This window comes from Caenorhabditis remanei, chromosome V (genome assembly GCF_010183535.1).
Source record: "Caenorhabditis remanei strain PX506 chromosome V, whole genome shotgun sequence".
In the NCBI taxonomy this organism is placed as follows: Eukaryota; Metazoa; Nematoda; class Chromadorea; order Rhabditida; family Rhabditidae; genus Caenorhabditis; species Caenorhabditis remanei.
The window spans coordinates 1,399,672-1,420,754 of NC_071332.1; the positions used below are offsets into that span (position 1 = coordinate 1,399,672).

The following is a 21,083-nucleotide window of genomic DNA, read 5'->3' on the forward strand; positions in this document are numbered from 1 at the left end:
TACTATACACAAAACCTTTTGAGCCACCTCTGTTAGACATCTATTTGGTATTTGTACGCTCATAGACAGTCAATTTGACAGAATACCGTTTTTGATGTGACCGCCTACTGTGTGGCTGTGTGGGGTGCGCGCGTTGGTGAGGTAAAGACGTGAAAACAGCTGTCAACAAATAATGGGGTAGAGGTGCGGTGAGTAGGTCAAATTATGTGCAAATAAGAAATATGATGGTCCCGTTTGAAAACTAATTGACAGCGGCTTATTCACTTATTCATAGGTCGGTTGTGATTAGTCATGTTTAAGGTGACGATGCGACCTCAGGTATTGTAATAAAGGGTTTTAAAGTTGGTAGGTGTACGCTAGAGGTATAGGGCTCTTTTTTTGTAGTTGACAACTTTTTGATAGCTCCGCCCACTTTTGAGATATACGCCTTTAAAAAGGTGTAATCATCCTTTCCGTTTTTGAAAAATTGACTGACACCACCATGTCCTCCATTTTTGTTGAAAATTTTAAGTTTTATAATTCTATCAAAGCTAATAATGTGTTCTTTAAAACGGTATACCTTTTGTTTAAAACGGTCCACTAGGATTTGAGAAACAGTGGTTTGACATTGACACTTTTTTCCAATTTTTTATGAAAATTGGTTTACAAATTTTGAGAGGCCGTCACACTGCTCTATAACGCTTGTTTCATTTAGAAATTACATTAGTTGTGTAGATCAAAACCAGGGCTACATTTTTGTAGTTGACAACTTTTTGATAGATACTCTAGTTTTCGAGATATGAGGCTTTGAAGGTGAGTGACTGGGGTCACAACTTAGTTCTATCCTTGTGATAGCATATTAAGGAAGGGCAACTAGTTTTTTTTTAAATTTTTTGTGTAGACTAGTGTTACAATTTGTTAGTTGACCACATCTTGGTATTAATTTAACCTATAAATGTAGAAATGTGGTCATACTGTAGACTTCAGTAAGCGCACTTGACTGTTTGACTATCACAACTTCATCATGCTCTAACTTTTTACTGAAAGCTTGAATATTTATGAAATTTATTGAGTGTGTAACACTTATTCAGATTTACAATGTTACTGTTGACAACTTTTTTGTAGGAGCCTTACCTGGAGAGATATGGTCCGCTGAGGGGGTGCATAGGTACGCGGTTCGTGGCTTTGTGAGTTTGCCGTGCCATAACTTTCCAGGATGAGCTCACCTTGAAAAGTTGTCAACTACAAAAATGGAGTTCTAGACTTGTTCTATAACATATCCCAATTTCAAATGTTTGGATCATCCCAACCCACCGTGGCACGTCTTCAAAGTTGAAATTGTATTTCAAAATTTTACTTTTTTGTCTGATCCTTTAGACATGACCGGTCGGACCCCAAAAAGCAGGGTTTTTTGTTCAATATGCCACACGGCTCTGTCTAGAATCTGTATCCCCCTATCACCTGTCCTCTTGGAATCCAATTTCCGGGGTGGCTTAATCCCCTACGCCCTCCCCCCCCCCCGCCTTTGAGGTCCACGGTATATCGAATTTCAAAGGCATTCACTTTTTGCAACTATTCCATTAATCACTGACACGTGATCTCCCCCCAAAATTGATACGGTTATCCCACCCCACCCCCCATAATTGATTCAATTAAGCCACTGAAAATCGGAAATGTTTACATTCACATTTCCAACATTCCTAGATTTTCGACACCGATTTCGCGCGCGCGCGCGCCTAACAAAAGTGTTGCCGCCTCTTGGACCTCGTTTAGTTTTATCTTTATTTCCCTAATTAACGACTCCAAAGGGGTCCACCCCTCGGGGTGTTTTAATTAGCCTCTCACTGTCAAAAGACAGGGCGATAAAAAAGGGGGGGGGGAAAGGGAAATGAACAAAACATTTCGTCTATTTTACCATATCTCTGATTTCAAACTTCAAACATTTCCCCCCATTTTACTGATCACAAACTACTGGAAGCCGTTGCCCCCCCCCCCCCCTTTTAAAGATTAGCTCAATCCCTTCCTCTTCCCATTATTGTCGTCATACTCATTGAAAGATTACGGAGCTCATTAGAACTGCAAATTGGTCAGAGAGACATCTGGGGGCACTGATTGACGCAAGTTGATGAGGTGTGAGAGAGCACCTCGATTAGATATTAATTGTAAGCGAGCAGATTAATAATTTATTTGTACTTTTGGCATGTGTCATCATGTGCACTTTGAGACCTTATAAGGAAGGCTCCGCCCACTTTAGAACTGTGCGGCTGTGTTGCAAATAGGGGCGGAGCCTGGAAAGCGAAATTTTTGAGTTTTTTGAAAAAAAAAAAACGTTTCTTGCACGTTTTAGACGTCAAAATTTGGGTATACATAGGTCCCTTGTTTTTCATGAATTTGCTTTAAAGCAAAATTTCCCATTTTTTTGAAAAAAAAGAAGTTTTTTGCGCGGTTAAGTCGTGTCGCTCCCCTCGATTTGAAAACGCTGCAGAATTTTCTGAAAATTTGTGTTTAGGTAATTTCAGATATGCGGAATCTGAAAATCTTTGTCAATTTTTGTGAAAACTCACGAAAAACAAGATATTTTGCTCTGAAAGTTGTTAAATTGTAGATTTTCACAATTTTAAGAATTTCTCGATTTTAAGGAATTCCTACAAGAAATGGGTTCAATTTTTGAAATCATCGGGTTTGAAAGTACTAATTGGCAAATTTAAGAGCCTCGTATCACCACGATCCCTTCAATCTTCACAAATAGCTTCAAGGGCTCAGTTTCAAAGCAAAGTATCTCAAAATCCGAAATTTTCCGAGAAAAACTTTTGTGATTTTTGGAATCAGCAGGTTTGAAAGTACCTATGCCCATTTTTCTATAAATGTCTACTTGGGATTTCGTCATCATTCAGATGCTCAGGCTCCCTTGTTTCAGCTTTCCGCTCTGTCCGGTGGAGCGCGATTGCATTCTTAGGTTCAAAATAAGCTCGGAAGCTCGTATAGATACTGTAAGGCAAGATGGTAAAATGCTCCTTCAAGAATTTCAGTGAAGTGAATTCCGGTGGAGCGCACTTGCATTGATTTTTTTTTTTTCAAAATTTAGTTTCAGCGCGAAAATGTTTGTTTGTAAGTTATGTAGTTGTTCCATTTTTTCTCCAGGAATCCTCCCTTTTCTGCTCGGCAAGACACACAACACCCTTTTCGGATTCATCTGAGCGCATTGACAGAACAGGTCATGCATTCCATAAGGCTCGGTCGCGCGTAGGGTTATCCCTTCCCGTAATCTTCCGGTCCGGTTGAGTTTTTTCCCCCAATTTTTTAGTGGTTTTACCCATCCCATCCCCAGTAAGATTATTATTTTTACGTCTCTCGTCTCTGGCGCCGCACCGCCCGTTCAGCAATCCCATCATTGTCGTCGTAAGGCGCTGGAGGAGGGGAGTCAGAAGCCGTAACCATAACCATAAAGCGAGGGGGACCCGGGTTTTAGTAGCAATTTGAGTCGATGGCATTGGAAGAAGACGGGTGCGGCGGTATAACTGGATAGTAAAACTCAAAAAGTTGGAAGTAGCCGGGACCCGTGGAGCGCGCAAATGCAAGGCGACAGCTAGGGGGGGGGGGGGGGGGATAAAAAAGGCAGAGAGACATACACAAGTGTCCTATAAAATCACTATAAAAATACGTCAATTTTATGGTTCGTTTTGTGTGTGTGTGGGTGAGGGTGGATGAGGGGGGATAGAAAGAGAAAGAGAGGATGGGCAATTTTTGAGGGGGACCTTAAAAGTGATGGATGGGTATGGATAGAGAGGGCAGGAGGCCTAGGTGAATTTGCACCTTTTGAAGAGGGGGGGGGTACTTCGAGAAAATGGGCGGTATTTTTGTAAGGCTTGTGTCAAAGTTATGCCAGAAATCGCGGCCGGCCGTGAAGGGCCGCGGCTTTCTAGAATTTCAACTGAAAACATGAATTGATATTTTTGACTTTTTGGTACCATTCTGACCACCAGGGTTCGACCCCCCCCCCCCCACTGGTGCCAAAACTTTTTTGGGCTGGCCGCGGCTTTTTGAAATTTTCAAGAAAAAGCCGCGGCCGGCCGTACGACTGCCTTGGCTATGCCTCTATGGAAACTTTTAAAAGGTTTTTTTGCGTTACGAAAGGTTTTTCCAGGTTTCTGACATTTTTAAACCTTCCAAGGGTATTTTGAGACGGATCGATAGGCCAAACTAGCCCGAGCCAAAAAAGTGCAAAATTTGGAGTTTTTAGGTTTCCAAGGATTTCAACCTCCGCCCTCTTTTGGAAAATTTGCGACCCTGTTAAGTTTTAGTTAAGTTTTAGCCTTACTCCGACCTACCATGAGGAGCTCTCAATCAGTTTTGAGCAAACCGTCCGGATTTTAATTGGATTTTTAATGGAGGTCTTGTTTCCCGAAAATTGATGCGAAATCGAGTGAAAATATTGATTTTCAGCCAATTTTTCAGAATTTTTCAGATTTTTTAATCCTATTGCATAAGGTTTTGAGAAAATTTGGGTTAAACCTTTTTTTATTTAGAAAATAGTAGCAAAACAATAAAATAAATGCAAAATTGTCTAGTGGCAACTTTTTTGCGGTTTTCGGTTTTTCTATGGCCCCCGTTCTGAAAAATCTCTAAAAACTTTACATGTTTTGAGCCTCATCTCTGGAAAGCTGAAGACGTGAGGATTCTGAATCTGTTGTCAAAATTTTCAAAATGCTGAAATTGACAGAGATACACGGCTTTGAATTTTGACTTTAAATTTTGTCTTAAAACCGTGATAGGATCATCCTAACTAAATCGATGTATCTCGGTTCATATCGGCCCTATTTGAAAATTTTAACTAATTCAGAATCCTCATTGATTTAGCTTTCCAAAAATATAAGTTTTAATCAGAAAATTATTTTGAATTGACCTCTACTAGACGGTTTTCCATAGCCCTCTAAAATATTTCATGCGACCTGATGGTGAGATAGTTTGCTCGCACCCGTCTGACATAATCTTATCTCACTCTAAAACCGCCACTCCGTAAAAGCCGTAAAATTCAATAAATAATATCATTAATAGGTCAGTATCTGCGCTAATGGGTCACCATACTTGGAACATTGCCAAAAACGAAAAATGAGAAAATTTTCACATTTTCCGTCTCACACCTACTGTTTTCTCTCGTCACTCACACTCCTGATTGTTATCGTGGAAGAGTAGACGACGTCAACGTCCCTCCAAAAGTCAATGACTCAAATCTTTAATCCTTAATTCTTCTAATCCTTTCATCACTTTTTTTCTTCTTCCTCCACTTGTTCCACCAGATCTCCCCTCACACTTATTATCCTTTTATTTAATCATATAACACGTCAAACGATTAATTAGTTGGCCCCTCCTGACTTTTCTACACTAATCCGCCATTCTTCTCCCGTTAGGCTCCGCCCCCTCGGGGAGAGAGAGAGAGTCGGCTCTGACTCCGCCCACCTCTCTTGATGACAGCTCTCCCCTCGCAGGTATTTATTCGTTTCTTTCGTTTCCCTTCTTTATTAAACGTTTTGATTTCGATTTTCCAGATTCTCAACTTGACCTACCACCACCTTGCAACTTCGCTCTACTGATAAAATGGTAAGTCTCTTTTTCACCCTTGAAGCTCCTGCACTTGTACCCACTCCCTTCTCGGTTCCCTTGGCGCCCGTGTGGTCTAGTGGTGGAGGCTTCCGTTTGTCACCCCAAGCTACCATGGTTCGGTTTTGCCCCTCGACCCAAAATTTTTTTGTTTATCATTATTATTATTAGTATTATACATTTTGTATTCAAAAGTATAGTACCGATTTTTATGAGTAGTTTTGGTGGAGGAATGGGGAAAGTCATACCCCTGTTTATTAGGTGGTCATAAAAAGTAGTGGAGAGCGGGGTAGGGTAATATAGATAGGATATTTGTGTTGTATAGGAAAGGGGGGGGGGAGAGTAAACTTTTTTTATTTCCCTCTTTTACAGTCCTCCGATGTGCTCATCGGTGTGCTCCTGCTCGCTGCTCCAACCGGGGGCAATAATCGTAAAATTTTTAGATTTTTAATGAGTTGACAGGACAGACACACACTCATAGCGTCACCTCATGGCTTAAATTTTCTCTGCCAGTTTTTAGTTTATTGGAGTCGGAACCCAATGACCACGCCCATTTTTATGCGGCCATTTGGGTAAATGGCTTTAGGAGAGAGAGAGAGAGCAGAGAGGGGGAAGAGAAGGAATATAAAATTAAAGTACCCAATCAAAAACTTTATCGGCCACATCACATTTCGTCCTCCTCTCCTTTCGTTTCCCCTAGTATCAGAGCTCTTTTCTTCAAAATTTTCTCTGGCGGGACCCCTTATTTAACGATTCCATGAAAATGGTCATAAATTTCTGTACGGACTGTACGAGGGAGAGTGCGAAGACGCAGACGCATCTCGATCTCACTTGACAGCTCAAGTGTGAGCAATTGAAAGTCTGAAGAGTCTCTGCAGCCCAATTTTCCTAAATTTGCGAATTTGACTCTAAAGTTCGAGCCCCTGATTTGTTGCTCCCTTCCCTTCTCTTGCTGTCATAAATATTCATTAGTTACACACGGACACCCTGTGCTCATTCTTTTTTTTCCATCTCACCAACTCTCCGTGCTGTAGAAGCGTGAAAATCGCTCCGCGAAAAATTCGATTCACAGGTACCGTGTCTGGGCGACCCAGGGGGTTGGGAAGTAATCAAATTAGCACTCGGCCCAACAACTTTTTGGAGCGCTCCCGGACCGCCCCAGCATCATCATCATCATAGATTTTATCTCCCCCACCCCTCTTCCCGAATGACACACACCGACGATAATCATTTTCTGCCCCGTCAAATTTATATTCTAATTGTTGATTCGATCATCGAATTTGGTTGCATTTTTGTTGCGCACCACCACCGCCACCGCCACCATAGATATACATTCGGGTGAATAGGTACACACTTTTATGAGTCTTTTGTTTATTACAAAAAAGAATAAAAAAGGTTTTGCCGGGGGATGGAATCGAACCCCTGGCCCCCGGGGTGGCGGGCCAAAACGATAACCACTGCGCCAAACGCGCACACATTAGGGGTGTGGCGTAGGACTGTGATAAATAGGAGGTGCGACTGCTAGTGGTGGGTAACGATTTCCGATGCACTATATTTTCGAATTATTTTAATTTTTCGCAAAAAACTGGAAAACAACAAAAAATCTTTGTGTTTTGCTTATGTTTTGCATTTAAAAAGACCTACGTCTGCACATTTTTCAAAGGTTTCCCCATTTACGCTATTACGCTACTAATCCCTTTCCCTTCCGCTCTCACATCTTCTTCGTTATCATTTCTTATCGTAACATATGTCAGGGACCCATGTCAGCAGGCAGTATATGAACAATGTGAACATACAATGTGTAGATTTTCTAATCCGATAAGACAAGGTGCTAGGCGGAAACAGACGATTTTTGAACACATGGTCAAATTGGTTGAATGGCGGAAGGGTGGATGACTGGGGGGAGGGGGGTCGTCCGTCCAAATTAGCGGCATCATCGTCACTCACCACATTCCGCGAATTATTTCTTTTTCCATCCAATTCCATTCCAAATTCATTCCATTCCTTCCCCCTTCAATCGATTGCCAAATCGAACTGTCACTTTGAATAATACTCACCGCCGGGTTTTATTTTTCTCTCTTTTATATGTACATTAAATTCCTATTGTTGACCCGACACCCATAAATGGTATTTTTCGGTTTAAAAAAGGAAAAAAACCTTTGGCCCGGTGTGGGGGTCGAACTCTTGACCCTTGACGCCCTGCGGCTCGCCGGACCAAAATGCAACCCATTGCGCCACGCTGCCACACTTTTGTCTACTCCTCAAGTCGGTGATAAAAGCGGCACTTCGCCTTCAAAGGTCGATGCACCATTTCAAGTCCCCCAACCATTTTTGAGTCAAAATTTTGACGGTTTTTGACGATTCTTCTAGAAATAAAGAAGGAAGAAAGCAAAGACGAAATGAATGAAGACCATAAAAATCCACTTCATCCCAGATTTAATGGTTCTTCTTCATCTTCCTCCTCTCCATCTTCCCATCCTTCCCCCCTAATGACTTTCAACTATGTATTTTTATTCGCGCGCTCCCTTCTCCATCCATTCTCTGCTTCTCTATCCCGTCTCTCTGGCTCATTAACTCTCTTTGTTTATTGCGTGGACATTTGAATTTTATGAGAAACAGAAAAGAGTCTCTTCTTCTTCGTCGTCTTTAATGTCGTCGTCGTCGTTTTCATCGTTTGCGAAGGGATGTCGTTGTCGTTAAACGCGATGCGATTTCCAGCGAAATGGCTCTTAATTTAATTGCTCTCGAATTTCAGATGAGCAGCAGTGATTCGACGACTCCAAGTGGAAGCAAAGGATTCATGCATATGCCGGCCGAACTTTTCGACCAAGTCGACGCGCATCTCTCCTTTGAGGATTCGACCAACTTTAAGGTATCTTATTTTGTGTAATAGTCATTTTGTGTCATTTGATAGACACCGGATATGACTGGTGATTGACAGACCACCACGATTATACTATGTTTCTTTCAGTCAGCACATCCACTCATCGACGTCCGGCTGACGAGCAATTTGATCCATTACGACAAAATTCATGTGAGTTCTTATAGTTTTTGTTGAGGGTAAAAGAAAAAAAAACAAAAAATGTTCGGGGGAGTCGAACCCCCGACCCATTGTGAGACGAGCCAAAACGCAACCCACTGCGCCACAGGCGCACACATTGGGTAGGTTCCTCAAGGTGGTGATGAAAGGGGCGCCTTTTGAAACTTGTACAAGAACTTGAATTTTCAAAATTTTCAGCTCAGCGACGAAGAAGACGAATGCTGGATTTCGGACACCCGTTGTCGTGTGGCTCCACGAAAATTCAGGGCCAACAACGTCTCGGTGCTTATTCGATCCCTTGAGAACCTCCGTGAAATTACTGTCATCATGAAGGATGTCAACATCAAAAGTGCTCAATCCCTCGAGAAGAAGGCGAAGCTCACAGGTAGCTTACGAAATTTGCAATTCGAGACGTCTCATCTCATATAATTTCCAGACTACACACCGTACACCCCTGGAGGCTATCTGGCCAAACTTTTCAACGGAGTCGACCCGGCAGAGCTCCGGCTCAGACAACTCTCTCTCCACGTGGATATTATGGTCGAGTCGTTGCAGGATGTGTACAGTTTGCAGTGCCCTACAGAGGACTTGAGTTTCTCGATGAATCATTTGATCAATGCGAATTTCAACTCGTTTATTCAGGTGAGCCTTTAGCCCAAAAGCCTTTGGGTCATGTGGTTGACATTATTGCGTTCAATGACGTTTATCTCAAAATCTGAAAAAGATATCAAAAAGTTGTTAACTACAAAAATATTCTAATTTTTATTTTACACATTTTATTAGTTCACCACTTTTTGATAGCTCAACTAGATTTCGAGATATAACGCAGCGAAGTTGGTGTTCATAATTCACAGTTATTTCCTTCCGTTCAGAGACGTTTATCTCAACATCTGGAAGAGATATCAAAAAGTTGTTAACTACAAAAATATTTTACTTTTGATTTCACACATTTTATTAGTTAACAACTTTTTGATAGGTCGACTAGCTTTTGAGATACAGGGCTGCAAAAATAGCGTTGCAAAATTGTTAGAACTTGTCCCGACTCGCAACACAAAAATCGGTTTATTCAGTTCAAAACAATTAGGATTATATAAGTTAAGATTGAAAAATGACAAAATTATTAGTATGAACTATTATTTCTTCATCATCTGAAGACATTTTCGCATCAATGGAGTGGTTTTCTTCGTAGATGCTCCATTTTGAGTGAATGTCCTTGTGATAGCAACGAGAGGAACTCGACGAATTTTTGTTGGTCCGTGAAGAGTAGTAGTGACTTGGCGATTTTTGGTGACGGTAATAGTTCGCTGGATTGCTTGTTTGGCAGGGAGTGGGCGGATCTTCGATGGATTCTTCCCAGAAGTTGAACCAGCAATATCAATGAGTTTTGTCTTGGAGGTTTCACTTCGTTGAATCGCAGTAGATTTTCCGATTCTCGACACCAACTTTTTCATCTTTTTCTCTTGTTTCTTCTGTTTTTTCTCCATTTGCTTCATATAATATTGCTTCCATGTGTATTTCTCCTTCTTTCTCTCGACGTACTCGGGGAACGCCTTTTTGAACTTCTCTTCAAAAAGTTCCTCCTCAGAGATCGTTGGAGTGATAGAGGTAGTTTTCTTTGGTTTTCCGGCAAACAACTTGGTTTGGGTTCGTGTTGAGTCGAATTGCGCATCAAAAGATTGAGAGGCGAGAACAGTAGGAGCCATGACTAGAACGTAGAGTAGTTCAAGTAGACGGTAGGAATAAGAAATGTGGTATGACAAGAGGTAGTTTAGTCAGTGCGAATGAATAACTGAGGAGAGCTCTTCTGAATGAGAGGGCGGGGCTCGACGACGCGTTCACACTCTAGAAGTCACACGTCACAGTACAGTATCTTCACGTAATTAAAAATGTACTATGTGGATTCTCAGGCAATCAGATTGTGTTTACGACCATATGACAGTTCTGGTGAAATTGAAGAAGGAGTCACACTGTAACACGAATTGACCCGCAATGCATAGAAAGTTACAGGTCATGGTCATGAGTGTTAGTTCAGAAACGTTTATCTCAAAATCTGAAGGAGATATCAAAAAGTTGTTAACAACAAACAGATTCTACTTTTTATTTCACACATTTTATTAGTTGACAACTTTTTGATAGGTCAACTAGCTTTGGAGATATAAGCGTTTGAAGATTGGTACTTAGAGGAGGAGAGACGCAGAGAAACGAGAGCGTCTGTCTTCTCTCTTCTTCCTACTATTTCTTTGAAGCCGCATATCTTGAAAACTATGAGAGATATCAAAAAATGGTCAACTACAAAAATGTAGTCCTAGATTTTTTTCTATATATTTGTTAAAAATACCCAACTATTTTGGAGCAGGTCACATGAATACTATTATTGTACCAATCTTATCCTTATCAAAAATCTTTCAGATCTCAATCTGCTGTGCCCAAATCCGTCCAACCGACGAGATCGCCCGTAACTACCTGCTTCAAGGAATGCAGTTCGCTCTGAAGCACTGTAACGAGATTGGAGCGAAAACCGAGTTCGTCATCGAGCCATGTGAGGGATATGTGGATATGACCATTGAGAAGGGGAATGTCGAGTACTCCTTCGCCTTCTTCTACTACAACCCAACAATCTGTGATCCAACTCCAGAAGACGTCGAGATGCCGATGGTGGTGACCAGTGTCGATGAGCCAATGGAATAGATTTTTAAACTTTTTCTCTTAAATTTTCTCATCCCCTTGATCTTCACAAACCACTGAACTGTTTTTTCTACTCATTCTAGTCTCACTACTTCTCTCCGTTACCTTCACGGGTGATGTCTCCCTCTCTCCGTCTTCCAGACTCATTTTCATTTCATCTCCAAAATCACCTGGGATACTGTATGTAATCAAACTTTTAAGTCTTGTTAGGGTATAGATCTTCTCTTTTTCTTTTTCTTTCTAACTTTTCGTAATAAAAGATAATGAAAATATCAGGAATTGTCTGTATGTGGGCGGGAGTTTAAAGAAGTGTTGTAGACACCCCAAAAGTACGATAGTCTAAATTTTTATTTAGATATATAGAAAAAGTCAATCTCTACATTTTTACAATTGTTGACTTTTTGATAGCTCTTCTAGTTTTTGAGTTATGCGCTTTTAAAGAAGAGACGCAGAGAAGTCAGACACTCTCGTTTCTCTGTGCCTCCTTTCCCCGCTCTCGTCTTTAAAGGCGCATATCTCAAAAGCGTGAAGAGCTATCAAAAAATTGTAAACTTATAAAATGTGTGAAATTTTGTGCTCTACATTTTTGCAGTTTACAACTTTTTGATAGCTTTCCTGGTTTTTGAGCTATGCGCTTTTAAAGACAGGAAACGTGCATTCTGCGTCTACTTTGTGCCGCCGTATCTCATGAATTGAAAACTTTATCAAAAAGGAATTAAAAAACAAAATGTAGGAAATTTTAAGTTCATTATTTTTGTAATTGACGACTTTTTGATAACTTTTCTAGCACTAGCTCTTGAGCTATGCGCCTTTAAAGACTGGGAACTGACAGTAATGGGGGAGAGCGCATTCTGCGTCTACTTTGTGCCGCCGTATCTCATGAATTGAAAACTTTATCATTAAGTAATTAAGAAACTAAATATAGAAAATTTCAAGTTGATTATTTTTGTAGTTGACAACTTTTTTGTAACTCTTCAAGTTTTTGAGTTATGCGCCTTTCAAGTTAGACAACTAACTGTTTGAATATATTTTATAAGGGCTTTATTATAACTTTAACAGACATTGAAACACTTTTTTTATAATGAAAATTTTTCAAAATGTTATTTGCAAAATTCATACTCCTCTTCTTCACTAACAGACGTTTGAATCCAAAGATATTCTATTGCATGGGAGACCAGCTTGTCCATGACTATTGGAGATAAGAGGTGTTCAAAGCTCCAAAGTTTGCTGAATAGTAGTCCTTCCGGCGTTCGCCGCCAAAAGGTGAATCTTCCGTTGCAGCAGTACGATATCTGAAAAGTCAAAACGGTTATTAGCCCAAAACAGTTCTTACAACTGCGCTCCACCGAAACGTTCTTGAAAAATGTCTCTTTTTCTCTGCGTCTCTCAATTTCACTCACTATTTTCCTCGGTTTCGGTAGAGCGCGGTTGTAAGAAGCGTGCCGTGCTAATAGCAAGACATATTTTAACTTACTTTGTAACCACTGGTGTATCTAGTCGAACGCTTGTCAGAGAACTACAAACGATGGCATTATTGAACATGAGATTAATCTCATTAGATAGTCATGCTGTCGATATTCCGTTGTCAATCCATCTTTCCTAGAAAAAATATGATTTTCCATCAAGTACAGTACCCAAAAACTTACAATAGTAGTATACAGATGTTTTTCAAGGCGCCCTTAACCACATGTTTAGGCTAGTCCCTGTGGTTCGGTATCTAAAAGTTTAAAAACTGCCAAAGTTGGTCAAATTCGACGTACCTTGTTAGTACCGGTGTATCCAGACGGGTTCCACTCAAGCAATTCCAGACGATTGAATTATTTGTTCAATTCTTCAATTTGTGCATTGGACGACTTCTCGATATCCCAAATGTGTGGAATTGATCCAAGACTTGATTCTTCTAAAGTTCCAATTTGATAGAGTAAGAAAATAATTGCAAACTTACGTTTTCTCTTTAAAAAGATGGAGTAGTCGGGATCCAATGGAATGCTCATTGATGACGTGGCAAAGTCAGGGGGCGGAGCTTATATTACTGTATTTCTTGTTGACAAAAATATATGTTTTATAAATGGCATCTGTATACAGTACGGAAAGCTATCAAGTTTTGCCGTTTTCAGTTTATATTGCGCAACTTTGAGGGTGTGTCATGGTAATTCTGACTGACCTATCAAATATATGACTAATAAATCATAGAGATCAAAATTAGAGCTGCATTTTTGTAGTTGACAACTTTTTTGTACGGGCACTTCCTAGCAAGTTACATATCGTCAAAGTGATTTCTCCCTTAAATCGACCAATTTCAGTGCAAAATAGTGCGATTTTTGAGCTGTCCCCTTAAAATGACCATAACTCTCTAGGGAGTGTCCGTACGAAAAAGTTGTCAACTACAAAAATGAAGCTCTACTTTTGATCTATATGATTTATTAGTAATCTTCTTGATAGGTCAGTCAGAATTACCATGGCACACTCTCAAAGTTGGGCGATTTCAACTGAAAACGGCAAAACTTAATAAACTTTTGCTTTTTGTCCGGTACTGTATGTATTACTTACAATTTTCATTTTTCTATAATCAGGTGTCAAAGGGATCCAATAGTAGAATGAAAAATAGAAATTAGAATTCAATAAAAATAAAGAGACATCATTTTTTGACAACTATTCGGTAAGTCGTCTGGTATGCTTGTGTGGTTTGAGAGGTCAGGAGGAGAACAGAGCACACTCATTGGGTATTCACAGCTGCTCGTATTGTTTGGAAGGGTTTTTGGAACACAAGAGCTCAGTAATTAAGGGGAGAGGGAAAGTTGTGAATAGAGGTTTGAATTTTTCATGTCACCTTTGGAAACGTTGAATAAATATATGTTTGCTTTGTGGTCATGGCTTTGTGAATACTAGAAAAAGAATAAGATATGACGGTGGTAATTGGGGGAATGAGAACTAGAACTCGTACAAATCAAAATCACTTAATTTGAGGTAAATTGGCTTTGAAATTACAATTAGTCATACTTGTCATTTCACGGGACGGCCCGGGTGGATTTTTTGTTGTTGAAATTTTACACCCCAAAAATAATTTTTAAGCGATTTTTTATTACTAATGCCACTGTAGAACTAACTAAATTCGTCAATTCGGCTCCGGGACATTTCAAAACCGGACGTTTCAAAACCGAGACATTTCAAAACCGGACGTTTCAAAACCAGACGTTTCAAAACCGGTATTTTCAAAGCAGGTGTTTGGGCTATAAAGTTGCTTAGAACTGTTTTAGATGTCCGGTTTTGAAATGTCTCGGTTTTTAAATGTCCGGTTTTGAAACGTCTGGTTTTGAAACGTCCGGTTTTGAAATGTGCCGGAGCCGTCAATTCAATCGAATTTTTACACATAATACCGCAAAAACTACTTTTTCAAAAATTACAGCTGAAAAAAACATGTTTTTCGGGAAAAAGTCGCTTCACCCGAGCCGGTGAAAATGTGGAAACCGGCTCGTGACAAGTATGCGATTACTCCTGTCTTCGTCAGTTATGTTAGTTTCGATCTGGACAGTTTTTATTCGGGTCGGCTCTGGTTCGAACTGTTCTCAGTAGGGTTACATATTTCAGGAAGGTAATGACTTGCACACTTTGACCTCGTTTTACTTGATTACCAGACCTCGAGGGCAAAAATTGAATATATATTTGAAATCAGCGTTTTCTCAGCTTTATAAAGATATACAGCAGAGTTGCATGGAATTCCGACTTCCGACTTCCGACTTCCGACTTCCGGGCATTTTTTCCATTCCGACTTCCGACTTCCGACTTCCGGATAACACAAATCACTTCCGACTTCCGACTTCCGGATAAGGAATTTTACTTCCGACTTCCGACTTCCGACTTCCGGATAAGGAATTTTACTTCCGACTTCCGTCATTCCATAACTGTGGAATTTTCGAAAAGTGCATTTCGCAAAAATGCATGAAAAAATGGTCTTAAAGGACAGAAAATAGGCTTTTCTTCAGCCAAAAACTAGTTTTCCACTGATTTTGGCGAATTTCATGATTTTTCTCTTGGAGTTTTTGAAAGTTTGAGAAAAAATCTAATTCCGACTTCCGACTTCCAGGCGTTTTTTCACTTCCGACTTCCGACTTCCGACTTCCGGATAAGGAAAATCGCTTCCGACTTCCGACTTCCGACTTCCGGATAAGGAAATTCACTTCCGACTTCCGACTTCCGACTTCCGGATAAGAAAATTTCACTTCCATGCAACTCTGATATACAGTACCGCTCAAAAGTATTTTAAGTTTTGCCTTTTTCAGTTAGAAACGCCCAACTTTGAGAGTGTGTCATAGTAAAACTAACTGTTCCACAAAATAAATTTTTAATGGATCGTAAAGACCAAGAATATAACTCAATTTTTGTAGTTGACAACTTTTTTGTACGGACACTCCCTAGAGAGTTACATTTTGTCAAAGTAATTTCTCTATCAAATCGTCCAATTTCAGTGCAAAATAGATTGATTTTTGAGCTGTCCCCTCAAAATGATCATAACTCTCTATGAAGTGCTCGCACAGGAAGGTGTTCAACTAAAAAAATGGAGCTCTATTTTTGATCTTTATAATCCATTAAAAATCTACTTGATGGGACAATCAGTATTACAATGACACACTCTCAAAGTTGGGAATTTTAATCTGAAAAAACCAAATCTCAATATACTTTTGAGCGGTACTGTACATGACTACCGTAACCCACTTTATCTGCACTATGACTTCTATGACTTATACTTTTGAGCGTTACTGTAGGTCACGTCCCATATCTCCACACTGACTCTATGATCTTCCCCAGTCAGTAACATTCATATTTGTTCAATTGTATTGATTCAGTACTACGGAAGATTTAGACAATTTTTCAAATCTTTTCAAGACTACACGGGCGCCAGTAGTTCGATGCACCATTTAAGGTTAATAAAGAAAACGTTTATTAAGTTTTCAAAAGTTTTCCGGTAGAGCGTCATTGCTAACTACAGTACCCTACAGTATCCACGGACTACCGTGACTCACGGTGCAAAATTTTGTAAATTTTGTAAACTTTATTCAATTTTTTTTGCATTTTCAAAATCGTGTGAAGATGTAAGGAAAGGCAAGAGTAAGTGCACTTGTGTGTCTATGATCGGTAAAGGGGATTGGAGAGAAAAAGAAGGAATAAATAACAAAAAAAACCCAAAATTTGAAATTTTTAATATAAAAAATTATAATATTCCCAACTTCTTCAATTCCTCCCTCTGCCTCTCCAATTCCGCGTCGTTCGCCATCAAACGGTCACGCTTCTCGCGTGTCAATGTACCGTATCTGCAAACATTTTTTCATTTTTTGATCTACCATGTGCCCAGAGCTCACTTTTCATTTTCTGTGTTCACTGGCTTCGGAGCCGGCGGCGCCGTCGTCGTGATGCTATTTGATCGTGAAGGTGTGGGGATTCCGGAGATATGGGCGGTCGGTGGCGAGGAGACGTCACGTGTCTTCCTCAACTGACCCTTCTTCTCTTGGTATAATCGACTCCAGACGTTGTCGTTCTGCCAAAATTCAAAAATTCAAATTTTTCACTGTGAGGAACCGCGACGCGTGGTTAGAGCGTGCGTCGCGTGCGAATTTTAAATTTTTTTTAAATTGGTGAAAATCCGATAAATTTTCGTGTTAAGGGGTTTAAGAACAAGCTGATTTTGAAAATCATACTTATTTATCTCAGAAAGTTTTGGAAAACCATGCTATTTATTTATTTAAAAAAGTTTTCACAATTTTCAACTGAAATTTCTTAATTTTCCAAGGATTTTCCTGAAAAATGATTATGATTTTCGAATTTAGGGTATCAGAAATTGCCTATAAGGAACTTTTTTCAAAAAAAATTCAAAATCGGTAAACCGCGACGCGTAGTGCGGCACACGCTTCGCGTGCGAATATTAAAACAAAGCGTGGAATTCTTTTAAAATTGCTGAAAATCGGTGGATAGAGGTTTTAAAACACGCTGATTCCAAAAATCGTATTCATTTTTGACAGAAAATGAATACGATTTTGAAAAATTGAGAAACTCAATATTGAATTTTATATATTTCTTTCTTTTTTTGGTTTTCGTGAATTTTGACTATGATTTTTAGATTCCAAAGTACTTCCACACAATTTTTGAGAACCAAGGCTACGCGCTCTTTTGATTGACTATGGTAGTGCAGTAGAGCGCACCTCCCACTGCTACGTACAGTATCCTACAGTACCTACAGTACCGCTCAAAAGTATATTGAGATTTGGTTTTTTCAGTTGAAAAGGTCCAACTTTGAGAGTGTGTCATTGTAATACTGATTGTCCCATCAAGTAGATTTTTAATGGATCGTACAAATCAAAAATAGAGCTCCATTTTTTTAGTTGAACACCTTCCTGTGCGAGCACTCCCTAGAGAGCTATGGTCATTTTTAGACGACTGCCCAAAAATCGCACTACTTTGCACTAAAATTGCTCGATTTGCAAGAGAAATTACTTTGTCGATATGTAACTTGCTAGGGAGTGTCCGTACAAAAAAGTTGTCAACTACAAAAATGAAGCTCTAATTTTGATCTATACGATCCATTAAAAATATACTTGATGGGACAATCATTATAACCATGACACACTCTCAAAGTTGGGCCTTTTCAACTGAAAAAATCGAAACTTAATATATTAGGTTGAGTCATAAGTTTCTTTCTTTTTTTGAGGTTGAACTTTGACTCACGGTTTCTTGGTACTGTGATTGTTTATCAACCCAAACTTTTTTGCATTCTAATGACCTTTTCAGTGGCTAACAAACCTAGTTTTGAATTGATGCCTGGACAGTCCGCTCTTTTAAACGGTGATTTTTTCGGTGGTCAACCAAATGCTTATTTTGGAAAGTTTTTTGATACTAGTCGCATTGGTAGGGAAATGTTGAGATCTTTATGAGAAAATAATGGAAATTTGTAGAAAAAAACTTCGTCTTGTTATTATTCTTTAGTTTTAGGTTCGAATGTTAAAAACAAAAAAGTTACGATCAGACGATTGACAGCAACTAGAAATCATTGTTCAGCTGGGTTAAAGCAGATTACAGAAATGTTTGAGAAAGTATTTAAACCAAAATGTTTGTAAAAGTTAGAAGATACTATGAGTAAATAATGTCATAAAAAATTTTAACCAAAACCATTCAAATACGTAATATTACATGACTGATATTTTTCGTATGATATTCACAATTTTGAGAAAATCTGTGTAGTAGATCTAGATGAAGTCTAGGACTCTTCTCAACTCTCCCAAACTAGTCTGAATTATTGTGCTATAATCAACACTAGATACATTGCTCTAGAATTACACAAAATATCTAGTGGACTGATTTAAAAGTACGAGCACTAGGCTTCATTTAACTTAAAAATTACGAGATTTTGGTGTAGTTGGCTTCACGCTTCCAGCGAAAAAAGACAAATGATGTGAGTATCTAAAACAAAATAAATTTAAATACATCAATGTCTACTCTACTAAATTAAAACAATTTCGACCAACTGTCAAATATAACCTATCAGAAAAATCAAGAATAGTCACGCATCTCTATTTTGCTAATCGTCACATTTGTTTAGAGGTCGGCACCAAAGTATTGTTGCTTAGTTCAACTGTTTTCAGTAGTTTTTTACACATAATGTTCCTTGCTTAATCTCATTTTTAATAGTTTACCAATTGTTGCCAACGTTTTCTAAGAAAACAATGAAAACGAAGAATGGTTCTAAAAAAGAGCATCTTATGTGTTTTGATGTGCCCATGGCTGAGTTTTAGCAGAAAAGAAACGTCAAGTCACAGGTATAATTACAATGAGTTGTAGGTACCAACCAACAATATTTCTCATTATGTGAGTAATTGCCTTTAAGAAATTTCATTCCAAAAATTACTCAAAAAAAGAAAGAAACTTATGACTCAACCTAATACTTTTGAGCGGTACAGTACCGTGACTACCGTAACCCACCTTATCCGCACTATGACTTCTCTGCGTGACACTCTTCGGCAGTGCGGGCAACTTCCTCTCCACCACCGGCGTCTTAATACTATCCGATCTTTTCGGAATTCTTGAAATCCTTGCTTCAGTGATCTCCGGTCCCTTCGGTCCGTCCTCCTCTATCTCAACCGGTGGGATTTCAACAATTCTCTCCTCTACAAGAACCACTGGAGACGGTGTCTTTGTCTGCGTCTCCATCTCTTTTCTCACTGGAATCGAGCTGATCGGTGGGGGGATCGGGACAGCAGCTGAGGTTTGAGTGGGTTTCGTTTCGGCTGGGATGCGTGGCGTCTGAGTGGAATCTTCGACTTGTTGAGTCTTCTTCGGGCTTGTGGCACGGCTCACTTTTGGCGATGGTGGTGGTTTGTGGATTGGTGATGGGGACTGAAAATAGACGAAATTTTGAATTGAAATTTCTTGGCTCACTAGGGATTTTAGCAAAAAATGGTTATGATTTTCAAATTTTTGGGTATCCGAAAGTACCTATCAACAACTTTTTCAAATTTAAAAAAATCAGGGGAGCGTGCGTCGCGTGCGAATTTGAAAAATGTGTGGAGTTTTGAAAATTTGCTAAAAATCGGTGGATAGAAGTTTTAAAACACGCTGGTTTCAAAAATCGCAGTCATTTTTACAAAAATTCGTGAAAAATTGAGAATCTCATCACCCCTCCACTGAAAAAATATTACGGTAGAGCCTGATTGCCCCCGGTGGCCTAAGAATCTCGAAACTCGGCCACGAGACTTGATTCGTAAATCCATATGACATTAGGTAGGGGTCGATTTACGAGGTTACGATACGATTTTTTTATGGCCGAACTTTTGCAAAACCTCGGTCACATAGGTGTCAACATGATTTTGCACAAAGAATCGGAATTTGGTGTGGATTTACGGCAATGCGAAAATTCGTAAATCGACACGTGATACTATTTTCAAAATCTTACGGTCGTGTGTCGATTTACGCGTTTGTGGGATTTACGGTGTTGTGGTGGGTGAAGAAGTGAAGAATTCTATTTTGGGGTTGATTACCATAACTCCGTAAATCGACATGCCTCCTCTCGTAAATCCACACACGGTAAAAAAGTGCAAGATCACTGATTTTCAAGATTTCTATACAAAACAAGCATCACTAGAAAGCTGAAATTACGAGAATTCTGAATCTGTTTTCAAATTTTTGATAGGACTAAAATAAGCGGAGTTACACGACTGTCAGTTCAGGGCACCTACCGTAAAAGAGTCTCCAGCTTCAAAGTCGTGTAACTCCGCTCATTTTAATCCTAGATAAATTTTGAAAATAGATTCAGAATCCTCGTGATTTCAGCTTTCTAGCGATGTATATTTTGTATAAAAAATTCGAAAATTTGTAATTTTGCTATTGGACACTCTATGACGGTGGATGCTCTAAACTAAAAGTGATGTATCTCGGTTCATTTTGACGCCAGAAAAATTCTGAAAACAGATTCAGAATCCTCACATCTTCTACTTTCCAGTCATGCCTCACACTCACCCTCGACACAATCTTCCTTGGTTTCGGCGGCAACTCCGTACACTGCTCCAACTTTCTCGCCGGCGGTGGTGTCGGCGATTTGACCTTATCGAAAATGATATCAGTGATCTCAATCCGATCGCTCAACGTTTTCTGTGTCCCATCGCTGGCGGTGCTCTCCCGACAATCCGAGACTCCGTCACTACCGTAATCACTACTATCCATTCGACTGTTGTCTGCGTCTCTCGCTCCCTGACTACTGTCATCGGCGCACGTCGTCGAGTCGGGCTCCACGACTTTG

General features: G+C 39.6%; 3 protein-coding genes across 3 annotated transcripts; 2 read left to right on the forward strand and 1 right to left on the reverse strand.

Moving 5' to 3' along the window:
* Positions 1-8,299: 8,299 nt before the first annotated feature.
* GCK72_016659 (uncharacterized protein) lies at positions 8,300-9,271 on the forward strand (the record flags this gene model as incomplete). Its single annotated transcript, XM_053731614.1, has 4 exons — positions 8,300-8,449; positions 8,549-8,611; positions 8,816-9,002; positions 9,054-9,271. 4 exons carry the CDS (start codon positions 8,300-8,302, stop codon positions 9,269-9,271), a joined length of 618 nt encoding a protein of 205 aa, XP_053580527.1.
* A 479-nt stretch (positions 9,272-9,750) lies between these two features.
* On the reverse strand, positions 9,751-10,320 carry GCK72_016660 (uncharacterized protein; the record flags this gene model as incomplete). Its single annotated transcript, XM_003092060.2, has 1 exon — positions 9,751-10,320. The coding sequence occupies one exon, from the start codon at positions 10,318-10,320 to the stop codon at positions 9,751-9,753; it is 570 nt and encodes a 189-aa protein (XP_003092108.2).
* A 658-nt stretch (positions 10,321-10,978) lies between these two features.
* GCK72_016661 (uncharacterized protein) lies at positions 10,979-11,305 on the forward strand (the record flags this gene model as incomplete). The annotated part of the gene is made up of 1 exon (XM_053731615.1): positions 10,979-11,305. The coding sequence occupies one exon, from the start codon at positions 10,979-10,981 to the stop codon at positions 11,303-11,305; it is 327 nt and encodes a 108-aa protein (XP_053580528.1).
* Positions 11,306-21,083: the final 9,778 nt, after the last annotated feature.